Genomic DNA, 19,138 nt, shown 5'->3' with positions numbered 1-19,138 from the left:
ATGTCTTTTTTTTTTTTTAAACCAGAGTCAGAAAACAGTTTCTTTTGCTGGTTTTGAATTCTAGACTGTAGCCATTATATCCTAAATTTTACTGCAATCAACTGAAATGCCTCCAATATGCAGAGACATGATTTTGAAATAAATAAACGAAGCTTAAAATAATTGATTAGGGCCAGCCCAGTGGCTTAGCGGTAGTGCTCTGCACTGCCTTGCGGGAGGACCCAGGTTTTGTTTGCACTTCCAATCTCTTGCTCCTGGTCCAGAAAGAGCAGTGAAGGTAAGGCTTCAGCTGCTCGGGCAGGAGAGAGCCAGTGCTGCAAGTCTGCTCATCACTGACCTTCAGATAAATTAAAAAAATCTGAGTTATACAGGCTCCAAAGGGAGTCCCATCCAGTCCTCAAAAGAAAATAAATAAAGCAATAACTTAACTAAAATCCATCCCAGGTTCTTTGGTGTAATTTTTATTAATGCTGAGAAGTAGGAGAATCTGGTGGTGTATTAGTACAATCCATGATAGTTCCAAATACTCAAAAACTCGAATTTGCTGCCTGATTCGCTTCAATGTCCTGTCTTTGTGGCTAAAAATTGCAAAGCCTATGGTAATTTAAACACATTTTAAGATGATACTGTATATATGGGGGTGGTCTAAGACTATTCAGTTTCTACTTTATTAAATAAAATTGGTCATTTACGAGGGCCAGTAAAGAATTTCTGTACCACAGGTGTGCTACTTGTAGAGTTCAGAATTGTAATTTCCCTATATGTTGCTTAGCTCTGTTTTCTTCGCATCGATTGCACATCTGACCTAAACTGTCCTTAAGTGCCTATTTGTAATTACATGGTTTTCTGTGCAATGACTGGAGGATTGCAATAGGAGAGGGAGAGGAATTAGCCAGTAAAATTAAATAACAGTTTATACTTGCACATGTCACTTCCCTCATCAGTATCAATTACATCAGCAAAACAAAACCGAAGATAACCAGTATTTGAAAACAGATATTTAACCTTCTGCCAAATATACTGAAATGAAAATGTTCTGTACTATCACACTAAAAAAAAACATTTCCACGTGATGAACATCTCTAGCAGTAAGATGAAGCGTATCCGTAAATCAGTTCTTTTGGACTGAGTTGCAGTGACTACGTTCCTGCCAACAATCTTTTCAAATTAATATAGCTTTCCCAGTTACTTAAAGCAATCCAAAAGTATTAATTCTTTCTCTAAAATTAAATACATGAAAGGATTTACCTTTAAACAAATAACTTTGCAGTCCAAAAGGCTGGTTAGTTACGAGGACAGGTAAGTCTTTAGCAGAAGGCAGCCACAACCTTGAAATTTGGCAAGAAGAGTCAATACCTACCTTACTTAGCACAAAACAAACCAAACAGTCCAAAAGGCTGGTTAGTTACGAGGACAGGTAAGTCTTTAGCAGAAGGCAGCCACAACCTTGAAATTTGGCAAGAAGAGTCAATACCTACCTTACTTAGCACAAAACCAAACCAAACAAAAAAAAAAACCCAAAAAACCCAACCCCCAAAACAAAACAAAAAAAACCTCCCACAAACCCCAAACCCTCTGAAGGCTGCAATGCACATACTCTATTTCTCCAACGTACTCGGTATGCTGAACTTACACATACCATACAGTAGTATTTTACTTTAAAGTTAATTTAAGTGTCAAATTTCTCTCAAATTTTGCATTGCAAAACTTTCATTAAGCTGAATCAATACACTTAAAGAAAGCATACAAAAATGTCTTACAATGCCCAATCATTAACAGAATATGTGTGAATTTAAAAACATCACGTTACTTCACTAACAAAACAACTCAACTTTTCTTCTCCTCTAACTTACCTTCCAAGACCTGAACTGGTTCGAAGTTCTGCATGCCTCTCCCACGTGCAGACAGAATTGCTTAGGGAGGAAGCTTCCCCTTCCCACTGCTCGGTGTTAGGGACATCACAGAACCCCCAAAGCAGGTCATGGGAGATGGAACATTTCACCTTCTAAGGGCATGCCAGCACATGTATTTTGTTACCGATTTAGGATCACAATGGCCTTGGCTACACAACTAAATAACTGGACAGGATTGGACAACATTAGCGGTCAAGACACCCTTGTCCCGTCCACACCAGCACTTCCATGATTGCTGTTGCCCACTCAGCTGCCTCGGTGTGGACTTGAAATGTCATTTTTCCCTAGCGTCAATGCACATCTTACCTTTAGCTTCTTTTAAGAGATCCTCCCTGTTCACATCCAAGTGAGATTTCTGCTGGAAGTGGCTAGCACACACAAGCACATGTACACACATCCTTCTAAGATGTAAACTATGACTAATTTCACATTCCACTGTATCGATCTGTAAATACTTTGTTTTCTTTTTTCTTCTTTTATATAAAAACAATGGCATCATATTCTCAGCAGTAAAGTATAAGAAAGATGAATCCTTGACTACACTTAACCAATTATGAAATCGCCTTTCAAACAAAGGAAACATATGCAAAAAATCCGTGTATTTGATAAAGTCAACTTAATATAACAAAAAGTGAAATATGCTTATTAAAAGTGTCCTTATATAAAAATGGTCTTGCAATGTACAGTAAAATGCAATACAAATTATTGTTGGTTATCTCTCCCCACCCAGTAACTAAAACAGCTATTGTTCCACAAAACTCCTCATATGCCGGCATCAAAGAAAGAAGCAATTATGCAACTAAACATTTTCTATGTTGTATGCCTGACGGATATTAAGGGTGTCTCGTAGCATCAAGTCTCGCAGACGCCATAACGCATCGGCCATTGTGGTATGAGCCCCTTTACTTTTCAACCAGTGTGAAGGGAGTCGGCTCTCTTGTTCTTTTGATAAGTGGACATCTCGTCTTCGTGCTGAAAGGTCAAGAAATGGTCCAATTATCTACTGGCTTCGATATTCACCACAATTTCTCTAGAAAAAGGCGAATATAATTCTACAGTGTAACTTTTACCCCTAGTATTTAAGCCCATACAATTGATTCTTAAATTTATACATCATCGATGGAATTAGCCTGCTTATAACATATATATTCCCAGTCTGTTGATTTGTTTTTAACAATTAATTGCATGTGTACATTTTATTAAGTAAGCAGCAGATTTATGCAGCATTTTCCATAAAAGCAAAAAATATTAACGGTTACGAAGAAGCGTTTTCTGTCTGGAAACATCCCACTCTGTAGCAAAAGCCTTACCTGCGAGGGTCTGGTCCCACTTGCTAATACTATTTGATTCAGCACTAAGCCCCTCAATATATTTCAGATAGGCTTCAGAATGAAGAAGCCTCTGTGTCTTTGGTGGAGGGGAGACGAACATGGGAGTTGTGGGCTGCTGCATAACCGGCTGACTTGCTGGGCTCTGGCCGGGATACGGAGGGGGTGCCTGCTGTCCCGGCGGGCCAAGGATTCCTATCTGCAATGACAAAGCGATGGAAAGATGACATTTGGGGGAACTGCAGGGAAACTGCTTCACATCTGTGCATCAGATCATCCTCATACAATGGAGCTTCAAAACAGGTTATCAGCAAAGGCATAAGAAAATTTCCCTGGAAGACGCCCACTTCAGCCAGGGTTATCCGTTGGGGTCACCGAGACGCACAAAGAGAGGAAGTGCTAACAAACCGTATTGGTATTTAACAGACAACATCGTTCCTCTTTCTAATCTATGTAAACATACTCTGATTACTATCACCATTTCTCCTCTCTCCTATTAACCTTAATTATTCCTTTTGCCTCCTTTTTATTTCACGCTTTCTCTAAATTAGAGATCAGAAACCGTGTGGTCTGTGAAGTGCAGGGTTTATCTCTAAAACATCTAATCCAAACTGACCCTGATCCTTAGACGACTGGGATACTTCCACAGAATAAATGCTAATTGCTGTCAGGCAAAAATCACAGGCACACAAATAAATCACAGTCACACAGAAGAATTCCCACCATTGTGATTAAGCAGCAGTACTGAGAACTCTTAGCACAGATATCCTGTGGTCTGGAATAACTCAATGTCATGACATATACACTTTACTACTTTCTCACTCAACTTCTGGTTTTCTTTACACCCTCTATCCAAAATCACATTTCTCTTTATGATGCAAAAATTTAGTCAATAAAATTGGAAATATGCTGAACACTTCATCTGTATTAATCACTGAGAAGGATCATCACTGTTATCCAAACTCACAAATTCTGAACTGCTGATGAACATCTGCTTCGTCAGTTTGTGAAATATGGGAGCAAACAAAACAGTTTTTACCCACTCATCAGCAGCTGAGAAAGTGGACAACATCCTCTCTGCGTCACCAAAGCATGCCAAACATAAATTATCAGCAGTTTAACAGTGTGTTGAAATGACTTGTCTTAAGTTTAGTAGAAGGAAAACAAAACAAAACACTGTCTTTCTTATACTGCAGAAGTCATTCCACTGGACGGAACCTAATTAGTCTAATAACAATCCGACCAACAAATACAGACATAACTCTGAGTGTAAGATATTAACTGATTCTAAATACATCGGTGTAAATTTGGTTTATGTTCTCCCTGGGAAAGGCTATGTGCATCCCTACATGTCTTAACTGAGATGTTGTTCAAATGCTAATTCAGAGCCTTAGAGCCTCACAAATAATGCAAAAACGACTCACCTGCTGTCCAAAAGGACTTGCTCCGGGTGCTGGAGTGCCTACCATGGGGGACACATTTTGGCCTATAACACCTATATTCCAAAATATAAAATAATTAGTCTTATTTCAGAGCAGTGACAAATACCTCTTTGGTCTTCTTATAGTAAAAATTTATACTTCGATATCATTGCTCACAGTTATTTTAAGCAGATGTACAACATTCAACTATCCCCCTCTCCCCCAGTAAAAAACTTTAGAAGTTTCTGAATGAAGAAAAAAAAAAAAAAAGCCAACATGACAACTACCAAACATTGATATGTGGCCTGTTGAATTAATTTAATTAAAGAAATGCAAAGTGAATAATTTTTGGTTTTCTGTTTTGTTTTTGTTTTTTGTTTTTGGTTTTGTTTTTTTGGTTTTGTTTTTTTTTTTTTTTCCCATTACTTAGTCATTGCCTGACTAAATCTTTTTATTTACAACATACACCTTTGGCTTGACAGGATCTTCCTGGAATCCTTTAAGAAAGGAAATGCTGATTTTCTTTAGCAACATGTAACATTTCCTTCTGTTCAGTTTTATAAAATACATTCACAGCAGGAGGAAATCCAAGCCATTACAGAAATTCTGATAGATCTCACTAATATAAAACGCAACCTGCAGGTTAAGCTTAGTCTTATATATGAGACCGATGAACTTTTGAAACAAATTTCAAAAAAATAAAAACTGTTAGTTTTTCCTCAAACATATTGAGGCTTTTCCCTATTGCACAGCGTGCAGCAGATAACACCTGTGTCAGTCTTACATACAAAAATTTACAAATTTAAATGAGAATCATGCAGTTCCTATATTTTACATACAGATACTTTGGTCTGAAAAAATGAAAGTTATGCCTGCTGCTGCTTTTCTTTCTGTTTATGCCACTTCTAACACTCATTCATTGGAAAAGCTGCAAACTAACTATGCTCTTCCTGAGGGTTTAATTTGCATGCAGATTTCTGTATCAGTGATCAAAAGATGTGCCACTGCATTTTGCACACTAAAGCATATTTCAAACGCATTTTCCATTTGATGACAGCCCCCATTTTACATGCATCTGTACTAACAGCAAGTCAGGAGTTGGAAAAAACATTGATAATACAAGTTGTGGAATATGGCACGGATTATTAATTTTTTTTTGTACAAAGCGAAGAGGTCTGGAGGAGAGCACCCTCGTCTTTCCAGCACCAGAGCATGGCTTCGTCCTTAGCACATCCAGCCCGATTTAGCGCCACTTCAGGTGCGGTCCTCCATTCCCAGGCATTATTTTTTCCCTAATCCATACCCTCTCGGTTTTAAACACCATACACACAGCCCACTTCTCCGGTGGGAAAAACTCTTCAAAGAAATGCATTGTCCTGGATTCACCTCCCAAACATTTGTATGTTGCTGACGTATGCTAAATGTCACTGCCTTGGTGAGTCGGAGACAGGCTCACAGACACACAGCTGTTTTCCTACTCCCTCTACGTGACTTTACGGTGAATCTTACACACCAGCGAAGCTGCAAGCTGGACACCTAGTACTGACGGATTTAAAAAAAAACCCAAGCAAACAAACAAAAAGAACCACCCCAACCCAAAACAATTCACTTTCAGATAAAAGTCTTAACAGAGCTTTGATAAACACAGTTGCAAGTGGGGTAGAGGGAAGCAAACGAGACCACTTCTGTCCACAGCTTGTTTAACTGCTGAACATATGGGATACACATCTTTTAAATAGGCACATGAGTTAGCAGAGGTAAAAACTGAAAGAATCAGCAGAAAACAGGATCAGAGGGCAGATGAACATTTCTCCCCATAATGGGGACATGTTAATGGCATTAACACTAGAAAAATGTTTGTTTCATTCAGCCTCACTTTTCATCAAAAGTGTGGCAAAAAAATAGCAAATACGCAGTAGATACGCTCTCAAAAACCATTTCAAAATTTGGCCACAATAGTATACTGAGTTCACCTTATCCCCAAATGTTTCCAGTTACTGCTCTATCAACAAGGTTCAATCTGAACACTGTCTTATAATCACACGTGTCAGTGCCCAAATGGCTAAGGGGTCTTACATGACCAGGTTCATTTAAGTGCAGTCTAACTGCTGATAAACGTTAACATACTGAAAAAGAGTTCAGTAAGGAATGAGAGCAATAAATTTCATTTATAAGCCCACTTTAAGAAAAGGAGGAGTGGAAAGATGCTGTTGAAATGACATAAGGATATGAATATGCTGATTTCAGCTTTTCAGACCTCTGATAAACTCAAGCAGAATTGTCAGGTTTTTTGGCTGGAGCAAAACTACTGCTGGAGCAGCACCACGTTTCTCCAGTAACCTTTCCCTGCTGGTTTACTGGACATGCTGTTGTGTCAACGTTTTGCATCTACCTCATATATTCAGCAGTGCATTGTGTGCGCTGCAGCTAAACAAACCTGCAATGTTCAGAAACAAAAGCTATGACCAAAACAAGCTGCAGATAATTTCTGTAACAACTGGTTAAACGGCAAGTACATGAAAATGAAATAAGGAGCGAATGAGGATGACATTCTTACCGGGTGGTGGGATGCCTGGGATGCCTGGCATACCTGGCGGAAGTTGGTGGGGTGGGGGCACCCCTGGGTGAAGTGGCTGCATGCTGCCCATGCTAACAATGCCATCAACTGGGCCCTGCAAAGGTGGCAGCACCGGTGGATAGCCACTTATCATGCCTTGAAGGACACAACAAATTTCAAACATGCATCAATAACATGCAATATGATCTACACAGTAAGACATGCACTATCCACAGGAAAAAAAAAAAGAAAAAAAAGAAAGCACCTTTAGTACAGCAACACGATACTACAATTAGTATCTTGCAAAAATGAATAAAAATTAAAAATAAAAAAGTTATAAATATGAAACACTGTACTTTGGATGAATTAGTATTTAGTGTATTTGCATGTTTCTCATGGGGCAATAAATGCTGAATATTCACATATGTTAACACAAGGAATAAATTCAGCCACAATTAAATGTTACTAACGCAAGCAATTTTAATACAGCTTAAAGCTCTGCCATCTGCATACAGATTACGAACACAACACTAGCTACACAAGCTCCACATACAGCCCTGCTTTGTGGGCTACCTCGGAGACCAAACTCAACTGGAACAAAAATAAAAACCTATATATTTTTCTGCAGTGCATATGCAAAATTAACACACAAAAGCCCTACTACATTTGCATACTTAAAACTAACAACAGTGACAGGGGTGGTTTTTATTAAACCGTCTCCAGTATAAACTATGGAAGTAACTCAAATTTTTAAACCTGACAGCACTGGATGTGCTGGGCTGCAGTGACTTACACTCATGGCACTAGACCGAAGTAAAAGGACTTGCAAGGAGCACCTGCAGTCCCTCACAGAATTTCACTGACAATGTTTTCAAGGTGTCTTTACAGGAAAATCAATGTTACGGCGAAGACGGTATTGTGCTGCTGCTCATAACTTTAGTTTTCTGCACATGAGGGAAGAAAATTTAGAGCTTACTGTGGTTTCGGCCATGAGGTGAACCTACACAAATTAACTGCACTGTGTTTATTAGGTCCTGGAACCTAACTTGCTTGTCCCTTGCCTGTTTTCTAGGCTTTGTAATTTAAATGGATGCGTTGTCAGGTAACCAAGAAAAGGTGTTGGAAAGACAATGAAAAGATGACAGAGGACAGAAGCAGGTCTAGAGAGATGAGGTAAGTTTGGAAATGCAAAATTGCCGAGGTTTCTATAGCCTGTTCCAAGAAACCACCTACTGAGTCTTTGCCACACTCCCAGTAACTCATAAAAGAAACTTTCAGAACAGGGATTTCTGGAATAAGACTGGCCAAGAACTCACACCGGCTCTGACTGAAAACAAAGCTGTCATGAGCTCAGGATCGAAACAGATCAAGCAGCTCCAAAATACAAGCTAAATTTGTCACTTCCTCAGGAAGAGTTACAAAGGTGAGAAACCTGAAATTCCAAAAGCTTTACACGGAGCAAACAATGAGAAAATAAAGAACTGATCTTCCTCAAGCCTTCATTTTCCACAGGACACCTAGATCAACACTTACTAAATAGGTCTTAGGTACCTATGTCAAATATCTGGAAGCTCATCTGTACCTCTTTATTAACATAGTGAAATCCATATTTGTAATGGAAAAAGTAAAAGAAGAAAAACAACAAAAGCAGCCTAGAATAAAGGGCTTTCACTGTAGCTACTGCCTGGTACTTCTAGTGCACCCCAAGCTGTAATCACATCTTCAATGCATTTACATACACTTCTGAAGCTTTAAAACAAACAAAACAAAATAAACCAAAAACCTCCAATGAAACAAACCCGTATTTATCAATCATGAAAGCTCATTATCTACATTTCCAAATAAAATACTCACTCAACAACTGGCTGGATTAATAAAGTTGTCGTCAAATCTCCATGAGAAATCAGTTCTTGTAGCTCATCACAAGGTTGTAAGAGCAGCCAGTTTCATACCCCATGTATGAGTTACCACTTTCATTTTAAACTAGTAAACATGGGCAAACTATTTCCAGCTCCCACAGCTGTGATTTCTGATGCCTTTCAAATTACTTGTTCTCCCATTTTTTACTATATCAATGTAAGATTAAATAAACTTTTGTAATGCCTAGATTTACAAGAAACTAGAGCACTGCACACTAAGAGAAACGCATCTCAGAAGGTATCCAGATTTCTTGGACCCGTGGGCCATAAAGTTCTCTGAACTGTGATGGAGAAGTTCTCTGAACTAGAGAAAAGCAATCAAATGATGGAGGAGGATGTGAAAGAGGTCTCAACAGAACAAGATACTTCTAAGTAAGACTTGCGGAAACTAAAAGATGAAAGACTGTGTTTTTCAAATGGGCCACAAAAATAGAAAGAGTTTAAAAAGATCCACCTGATCATCCACTTCAAGGAAGTATTTCACAATGCCAAAAGTAAAGAGGCTTGAATGTCTAACCGCTTGAATAAGATGATGGTCTTAAATACAGGTTTGCTTTTGAGCAGGCTGCCACAGGAAGTAAGTTAGCATGTGTAGTTTGCAGAATGCACATTTTTGGAAAAGTTTTAAGAAAGTGTTAGTACTAAGTATTACTGCCCATCAACACCTACCTCCAAAAAATTGGAGAAGTGACTCAGTGCCAAAAAACCAAGAACCAAACCAAGAAAACACAACCACAAGAGGATGACATTTCTACATATTCTAGATGGAAGTAGGTTACTCACAAAAAAGATCAGCACTGGAGAACTCTTTTTTTTTTTTTTTTACCCTTAATATATGCACAGATACGTGTACACACAAACACACACCAACTGCAAACAGTTCAGAAGAAAATTACCAAGAACAAAGTGAAAAAAACAAAATAAAAATGCAACTCTGTGTAAACAAATGCTTTGTAATCCGGAGACCACGAACCAAATAGGGAATGTGCCTTCAGTTTAAACATCCATGCAGCCTATTTACTGAAAAGGGATTTAGAGACTGTGATGAAAAACGCTTCAGGCTGTCAGCTCTAAATATGGCCACAGCCTGTGAGACAGGAAAGAAAAAGAAAAATGACAAAAGAATAAATGGAATAATTGGAATGCCTTAAGGGAAAGTTAAAAAAACCCCCAAAACTCAAACCAAAAAACCTCCAAATACTCATTTTTACTTACTTGGCACTATTTTGACCTTGACTGAAGTAATCTAATTATTTTAATTAGAAATGGGGGAAGGAAAACAGCCTATCAGGTCATACCTAATTCATTTTCTCACCGATGTATGGCTGATTCCCATACAAGAGTCTCCAGTGGACTACATTGCCTTCAGATCTGATCCTGAAAATACTTACTCTGAGCATATTCCCTATGAACTCAAGTCAGATTACGACTGGTAACGAGCACAACACCCAGCAACAGGGACCTCGTGGAAGAGTTCTCCAAGCTCAGTTCTATTCTGCAAATCACCTGATAAAACCGGCAATGTTGGCATTTCATATTTGTTCCTGCAACGGCTCTAGATCCTAGTCTGCTCTGCTTACCAGTGTCTAATCAGCAATTCTGTAAAGCTTTTGCTTGGATTTAAAAATCTGGTTTGGATTCTGTTCGCCTCTCACCTTCCTGACAATAAAAAAAAAAAAAAAAAAATAAAAAAAAATTGCCTCCTACTTTACCACTTCCACTGACGCTGCATGCACTAGAAGAGTATTTAGCTCGCTCCCCTCCTGCCATTAGCAGGGCTAAACATGAACTCTGCAAAGTAGAGCGAACAAACATGACTGCACACAAACAGAACAGGACTACCGCACAAGGAGGACCCTTTTTCCCTGCGTTTTCAACAGGCTACTCACTACTGGAGCAAGTAACGTGGGACTATCAGGCTACTGCTGCGGTTACATATACTCATTATGAAGAAAGACTGAAGAGGTTGAGCTTTTTCTTCCGTAAGAACAAAGTGACCCAAGAGAGTGTTCAGAGTTATGAAGGGGGTTGATATAGTGGATGAGGAAAAAATGGTCATAGCTCCTACGTTTTACCTGCAACGGGTGTCAACTGCTGATTGAGCATTCCCATTGGTGTTGGTGGCGGCACCACCCCCATAAGAGCCCCGACAGGAGTGCCTGCCCGGGGGGAGGAATTCTGCTGCTGTGCTGCTCGCTCTCTCTCCTGCTGCTCAGCAACTTTAGCTGCCCGCTCTGTAAAAGTATTTTAGATTTTCAGTTCTGTTTTGTAACCCAGAATTTCAAAATATTATCTGTTCAAAAAAGGACTCTAGTCAAACACTGGCATAGTTTAGTCAAATATAAAGTAGAACACGCTATTCCGATCTCATATGATTTGATTTCATGTGGCTGCACCTAAGACTTTTAGAGAACCTTTCATGAAAAATATTCCACAAAGTTTTATCTCTTTCTAAAAAAAAATAAAAATAAATAATAAAATAAAAATTTAAAAAGTCAAAGAACAAATTTGATAATAACACCAGTGTTACCAACATGAAGCAGCAGTCCAGCACTAGGCTCAGTCCGCACTAGGAAAACATGGCAAAACGTTCCCTCTTTTGACACCACTGGCTCAGCTAAACCAGTTGCAGTGAAGGCCGGCAGCTCTCATGTAGATCCACTACCAGCTGCTGTGGGAATTTTAAGCACCGTGTCTACCAGACGTGCCCTAGAGTAAGATGCAAATAGCAGATAGCAGTGCCAGCCAGTGGCCCATTTATTCTTGGGCTCCCCATATACTTTACTACTGATGCAGCTGAAAAGCGGTGGCAAAGTCGGGAAGCATTTGCAAAGTTGCCCTAGTGTAGATAGGTCCTTAGTGTTTGGAACATAACAAGCAGCAGTTTGATGAACCAAAAATATTTTTCTCTGCCTCTTTCTGTCGTTTTCCCCATTTGGTCCCCTTCGAGCTATTTTTTTTTTTTTTTTTCTGAAGATGTCTAACTCACATTGTGCTGCTCACTGGAGGTCATGTGTGTCCTTTGTACGATGAATGTGGTCATTATCTCAATCAAGTTTCTCACTGTGACTGCAAGAACAAAAGATCTACTGCAGGGGAATCTGACCAGAGGGCAATTTCATATTAAGGGAAGGGCGAAGGGTCATTGGAAGAAGAAAGAAAAAACCCAAAACCCAAGCAAACAAAAAAAAGGAGATACACTGAATGCCCACTCAAGGTGCTTTGGGGGCATGCAAGTTGCTGATTTGTTTACTCTGAACGTTGTATCTGACTGACGCAACGAGGAACAACAAAGAATAAATGAATGCAGCATACATCTCCAGCAGATTTTAATAACAGTGAATGCAGGGCTAGAAGTTCTCTTGCAGTTGGTGAAAGATGAAAACTGCCACTAAAACAGCAATCAAGGTCCTCTGTCAAACAAAGGCTAAGAAGAAGTACATCAAGGAGCTTAAGTTATGCATCCTGCCAATGTTACTCGTTTTCTCTAGTATATGACTTCAAACGTCTATCACGCGTTTGTCTCCTGTAGAACCTGTTTCTGCAGCTTCTAGCACTACTTCCATACACTGAAAGACCAGTTTCATTTCCAAAGGCATCTCCTTCCTTCTTTTCAGTTCTGTCATTTCAGGAAGCGATGATGACGCATAGAAACTCCTAAATCTACTACAGGCAACTCATACATCATTGAGCACAAAATACACAAGACATTTAAAGGTAGATCCTGAAGTAGAAAAATGAGATAATCCTCTTCAGAGCAGAGCAAGCATTTGGGGAAAAGATGAAGCAGCTGTTCTGACTCTCACCTACTTTTGGCCAGCTAAAAAAAAACAATGGTCAGACAAAAGCAAAAGTTCTCAAGACACTCTGATGAATGAGAAATTACTGTTAAGCATTCAGCTTTATCAGATTTTGGAGTGCTGAGCTTTGAAGAAGGATCTGACGTAGGACAGTACTTGAGTTTTACCTAGTCTCTATCCATGCCGTGACTGCCACGGAACTAACAGATGAAACAACACTGCCAAAGGGAACTGTAGCAGGTGTTTAAGAGTTCAGTCTTGAGCATTCACCTTTGTACTCGATACTAAATCTAAATCATTTAGGCCAGGACTTGAGATCATTCAAGCAACATTTCCAACACATCTCAAGAGACAGGAAAGAGACCTTCTGCTTTGAACAGAGCTTTTCCTTAAAACAGGCCTTTACCTCAATCCCATGCATTATTTTATTTTATTTTGAGGAGTTTTCACAGTGCAGTTAGCCATGCAGGCATTTCCAATGCAGCCTGTTCTTTGCTCCACTATTGCTAAAAATACCAACTATTACCCTGCACATATACCAAATGAAATTTTCAGTGGGTCAAAACGGATCTAAAATGCAAACAACTTTTCACCAGAACACGGAAAGGCACTTTTTCACCGAGGTGTCAAACCATGCCTGTTCCCTGCTCCCTGGTGCATGTCCACGCTAGAGAGCACGTGAATTTTGACTCGTCACAGTGGAAGGAGAGGAGTTTCTCTCCTTTCACACATGGTAAGCAAACACAGTTTGGACGCTTTGTAACCCCATCCCAACCCCTCAAAACCAAATAAAAGTTAAGTCTAGTTCTGGGCAGACACCAAGCCAGAGAAACTGCAGCCCAAAACACAAAAGCTTAGGAAAATTTTAAGCGAGAAAGAGGATTAAAATGGAAGCACTTAGGCAATCATTAACACAGTGGACAGACACTGTCACTACCAGTACATTACAGCTATGCCTTCCTGCAGAAGTACAAGACGTCAAGCTGCTCTAAGCTAGGAAGCGATGACGTGCTAGCTGTCCTACTGCTTAAGAATTAGGCTGTAAGGAGGGACCTGTCAATAAAAAGATAACACGTGCACCTAAAAGGGTGTAAAAGGAAACTACAACAGGAAAAAAGTAAGGCCATAGTACTTTCACAAAGAAAGAGCATTACCATTTCCCTCACAGCATTTGCAAAGAAAACTTGCACATAGCCGAGTGGTGCTATATTACTCTCCAGAATTGCAAAGAGGTACTACTGCAAATTTGGAAAGGACTGAGACAGCTGAGGGTGGAAAGTGATAGCATGCAAACTTCTAGTTTGAAGATCAAAGCTGCCTTTAAGTTATGAGTATGCAGAAAACCTATCAAATCTCATTTTTAAAAAAGCAAAGTTATAACTTAATTGGGCAATAACTTTCTAGGGTGTGAAACTTTCCTACCCAAAATAGCATTTTCTTCCAAAAAAATTGCAACAGTTGCTTAAAAAAATGGGTTTTCTATTGGAAGTGTTGACACATTATGAACTAGAGTAGTAACTATGGATGTTAAGCCAATGTATTTGGCTTGGGTAAGGGCCTGCTGTTAAGGATCAATTGTATTTTATTTTAATCAAAGTTGAAACACAATGACCAATATCAGTAGGAAAGAAAGAAAGAAAGAAAGAAAGAAAGAAATAAAGAAAGAAAGACAGAGAGAAAGTTCTAAAGTATCTCATACCTATGAAATATTCCTAGGCTTACTTCAGGATATGAAATCTCTCAACAAAATCAGTTACAACAGTTGATTAATACTGAGACTGAACAACAGGTCATATTTACAGTATCATAACAGATTCTGTATCCTTGATTTTATTCTACCAAAGCTTTTTAGGACTCTAAGTACTGTCAATCAAAGAACGTTTTTCCGCTCCACTGTAAGCCTTCTTACCTGCCGCTACAGCTCTGAAGAGCTTCTTGTCCAAAATTCCCCCCAGTCCTCCTTTAAGGAAACTTTCACAAACCATTTTTCCAACTGACTTCCAGCCCAGGGGCTTCATGCCCCTTTACTTCTAATTTGTCCCCATTTTCTTGGTCTTTGTTCATTTGCTTATTTGTGGCAAAGACATTTAAATTATCAGTTGTGCACTACATAACTTAAACATGCTCTTTGCTCCTCTTCAGTCATCTCTCAATATGAACTTCTCTTTAAGGTACGTCCAGAATAAAAACACAAATATCTTCTTTTATTAAACCTGTCATCTGAACAACAGTAATGAATGCGTTGAGAAAGAAAAAAAAGCAGAAAAAAGTTTAGCATCTTAGTTTTTATTTACCTTCATATTCTGCTTTCTTTGTTGCTTCCAAGTTTCTCCATTCAGTTCCTACAAGCCTGCTGAGCTCTCCAAAGGAGTAGTCTGGGTGCTGAGCTTTAATCACAGCTCTCATCTCGCTGCTAAATAAGATGTACCCACTCATGTTGATCTTCCTCTTTGATCCCTCCTTCTTGGTGCTGCCCTTAACAGACTTGGGAGTGGACTGTGAGAAAAGGCAGTTATGACCACAAGTGTACAAAAGAGAAGCTTCTCGACAGACAAAATTCAAAGCTGTAAGAAACAGTATTTTACAATATTCCTGCATTTCTCTTGAACATATTTGCACAAGGACCATCCAACCTTACGGCCCCTGAAGAGAGACTGCATCTATTGATGCATGACAAGAGCATACGCACATGCTTATGAAAAGTACACAGGCAAAAACAAAAAAAAAAAAAAAAAAAAAAAAAGAAAATCACAACGTTCTGATGCTTTTCAACCCTTCCAGACATAATGCCACCTTTATAACTGACGCTTCAAAAAATTCTCAGTAAGACAACACAGAATGCTTCCTATTAGCTAAAATCATTCCAAACTGAATGAGAGGACTAAGAAAGGCTGAGTAGCACATAAGTGACTATTTGGAAGGCCAGAAGAGAATAAAAGTAATTGTATTATGTCACAGATTTCATCCATTATGCTGTTCAGAAATATTGCCAAGACAAGTTGAGTAAAACATTTTATTTGGCATTGCACATTTCAGGGAAATGCTTCCCCATTTCCTCCTGGGCCTTTTCAACCCCTACCCTCCCTGGCTCCACCTTCCACTTTTCTCATGCCTAAATGCTCTCTATTTTGCCTGCCAGACTCTCCTTTCTCTCTAGTGTTCACCTCCCATTACATAAGTAGCCATTTCTCCCTGAAAAACCCAAAGCCCAGTTTTGCTGATTCACTCTTTATCTGCACAACAGGTTCACATCACATTCTATATGTTGATGGGTAACAAAAATTCTGCTCCTTTGCTTTTCCCACCACAGATGCTCCTGTTGAGAGCTGCTTGATGTTTCCAGCCATCAAAAAATTCAACCTGTTCTGACAACCACTGAGATACCGCAGCTGGAACCCCCTTTTTGAAGGCTCCTTCCACCTACATTTGTTACAGGAGACCATAATTCACCCATACTCTGATCAGTAAGGCCCATAAATGTATCATCATACCAAAACCCTCAAAAGGCCCTTCTCATATCCCAAACATTACAAATTTCTCACATCTTGAAAAGTGTAATTGTTTCCAAATACCTGGCGTGGAAAAAAAGGAAAGAAAAATATATGCAACTCTTTCCTTCCTATCCTGAAATTCTGGCCATGTTACTAACTCCTTCTACTTGCCACTTTTGAGCCCCGCAGTTCAACACTCTTCTCTCAGCTAAAAACAAAGCTTCAGAGATACCAAGATGCTTAAAAAGTCTTGCTCATCAATTTAAGCCAGGCACTGGATAAACTGAGGCATACTTGTATGTTATTCCAAACTTCACTGTATTAATTTTCAAATGGCAATCCACCCACAATTTCATTCTTGTATTTTCCATTCTTTTACATCTCCGGTACAACCGTTTTTAAATGAACAGAATCCTCTCCGTTTGAGTCAGATAACTGCATATTCAGTTTTAGATGTGTTAAGAGAATAAATAAACCAGGACCCCCTTTTATGCCTTTTCTCAGATATATTGCTAAAGCAAAAAATGAAGTTGCACATCTTTTTATTTTTTAGGTTTGACTTGATTCACAGCAAACTGCAGCAGGAAAGCATCATCTTTTAAATGAACAGAATCCTCTCCGTTTGAGTCAGATAACTGCATATTCAGTTTTAGATGTGTTAAGAGAATAAATAAACCAGGACCCCCTTTTATGCCTTTTCTCAGATATATTGCTAAAGCAAAAAATGAAGTTGCACATCTTTTTATTTTTTAGGTTTGACTTGATTCACAGCAAACTGCAGCAGGAAAGCATCCACCACCAATAGGTGGATCACCTATTTGTCAAGCCCCACAATACCATGTATTCACTTGTCTTGACTCCTTTTATCTTTAGGTGTAGTAAGAGCTTCTTTGTTATCAGAAGAAAAAAAGTTTAAAAGTTCTGGGGTTTAATAGTTGTTAAATAAAATTCCACACATTTAAGACAACATGAAGCAAACACATGCCTTTTATCTAGGAGCTCTGTTTAAAAAGACACTTTTCACTAGGGACGTAAATAGAACAGATTATCTGAAGAAGAAATCTTATTTCTGTGCTATATGTTAGTTATCTCTCCACCAGAGTTAAATTGTGCTCTGAATGCCAGCTCAGACACAACATGCCTTTTCTTTCCAAATCAGCAGTGTGAGGAATCTGCCGGGGCACTTGTGTATCATCATTCACTTCTTAGCATGCATTGCTATTGATCCTTTTCAGTTTTCCTTATTTGTTTGCATCTTTTTGTGGGGTGGTTTGGTTTTTTTTTTCCCAAGTTCTAGACTTCAGAGTTCACATCTGTCTAAAGGTATATACACACGTTGCATATATCCATTGAGCCTGACTTCTCACCAGTTATCCTGAAAGCTCTGCAAGACTGTCCCATTACAAACAATTAAGAAAAATAATAATAATGCAACTATCAACCTGGCTTTTTAAAGAGGTATTATATATTAGTATATATAAGGGAATCTGAGCATAACACAGCTATGTAGAAAGACAGAAAGCAAAGGAGATCAAAAGACAGTGAACACTGCAGAAGGCAGTTTGAGGACATCTTTAATGTCCAATGATCCCTCTTTAAACTGCTTTCAGCAGCTGCCATGCTTAACAACGATAATATTTTGATTCATAAAAAGTTACCTTCCCCTTCCTAAAGTGTTACATTATAGTTGGTTAATGCTGGTAACACGTTTTCTATTTGTAATACTCTGCAAGAGTTTTCATGCTACTTATGAAATTCAGCACGTTAAAACAAGAGCAGCAAGATAACCTTGCACAGGAAAATGCATTTGGTGGTCTGCCCACATGGCAAAAATCACAATCAAACCAAGCTAAAGCTTTCAACTTCATCAACTCTTTTTCGTGACATCAAAAGACAGTTATTTCTATCCAGGGGTCACATCCTTTCCTCAACAACCAATGAGGTTGTCACTTCACAGTCAATGAAACGCAGCAGAAATCCGTATTGCTGGTTACAAAAGTGTCTGAAACTCCCTCCTGTTCCCAGCTGGTCATTCCCGTTGCCTCTTTAATGCTGGCATTAGCTTGGATGTGGCAATGCGATGAGAAAGATAAAGGGTTTCATCCAGTTGCAAACAAACTTTTTTGGTTAGGTTAATTTCCAGTTAAAGCAGTTCCTCACCCTGCTTCAATACTCAGTTACATAAATACCAGGGCTTGTGTAAGAAACACAGCAAGAGAGGGAAGGGGATCAAAAGTGCCCCATTTAAGCAGCAGCAATGACTCATGCCGCATTCAAGCAGCATATAACCACACGTGATTCCTCCTTTACTTCCTACCCATTTATCAGCAAATTAATACTAAAGCTTCTAGGACATCCAGTTCTTCTAACTTTTTTAACAAGTTCTTATTTCCAAGTAAGAATGGTAGCTTAACTAAAAAAGTTATTTTTTTTTCTTTGAGCACAGCATTTTCTAAAAATGTAGCAAAACCATAACACCCGAAATGCTAGCTTTTTTCAAAATTTAAGGAAAAGCTTAAAAATGGGCGTTGGGTAAATTGAGAATTACAGTTAAACCCTTATATCCCAACTCTTTATTTAATATAAGGACCTGATATTTCTGAATAAGTGACATAGAAAAACCTACTAATTAGAAATAACGTTAACATATCATACAAAAATGTACCCTAGATTTTCCTCAACTGAATGATTTCCTTTAAAAATATTTTA

General features: G+C 38.8%; 2 protein-coding genes across 2 annotated transcripts in view; both read right to left on the bottom strand.

Annotated features, from left to right (window-relative positions):
- NT5DC2 (5'-nucleotidase domain containing 2) overlaps nucleotides 1–1,887 on the bottom strand; it is a 38,787-nt gene extending 36,900 nt beyond the window's left edge. Inside the window, exon 1 of the mRNA XM_019470853.1 lies at nucleotides 1,854–1,887. Within this exon, the coding sequence (XP_019326398.1) occupies nucleotides 1,854–1,887 (34 nt within the window). The remainder of the gene's footprint in view (nucleotides 1–1,853) is intronic.
- The window catches only part of PBRM1 (polybromo 1), a 62,073-nt gene continuing 44,332 nt past the window's right edge, over nucleotides 1,398–19,138 (bottom strand). Inside the window, exons 26-30 of the mRNA XM_009274685.2 lie at nucleotides 15,233–15,434; nucleotides 7,220–7,375; nucleotides 4,666–4,736; nucleotides 3,224–3,440; nucleotides 1,398–2,885 (exon numbers count right to left, since the gene is read on the bottom strand). Of these exons, the coding sequence (XP_009272960.1) occupies nucleotides 2,713–2,885; nucleotides 3,224–3,440; nucleotides 4,666–4,736; nucleotides 7,220–7,375; nucleotides 15,233–15,434 (819 nt within the window). The 3' untranslated portion in view covers nucleotides 1,398–2,712. The remainder of the gene's footprint in view (nucleotides 2,886–3,223; nucleotides 3,441–4,665; nucleotides 4,737–7,219; nucleotides 7,376–15,232; nucleotides 15,435–19,138) is intronic.

This window comes from Aptenodytes forsteri, unplaced genomic scaffold, assembly GCF_000699145.1.
Source record: "Aptenodytes forsteri isolate BGI_AS27 unplaced genomic scaffold, ASM69914v1 Scaffold528, whole genome shotgun sequence".
In the NCBI taxonomy this organism is placed as follows: domain Eukaryota; kingdom Metazoa; phylum Chordata; class Aves; order Sphenisciformes; family Spheniscidae; genus Aptenodytes; species Aptenodytes forsteri.
This window is presented reverse-complemented; position numbering and strand designations above follow the sequence as displayed.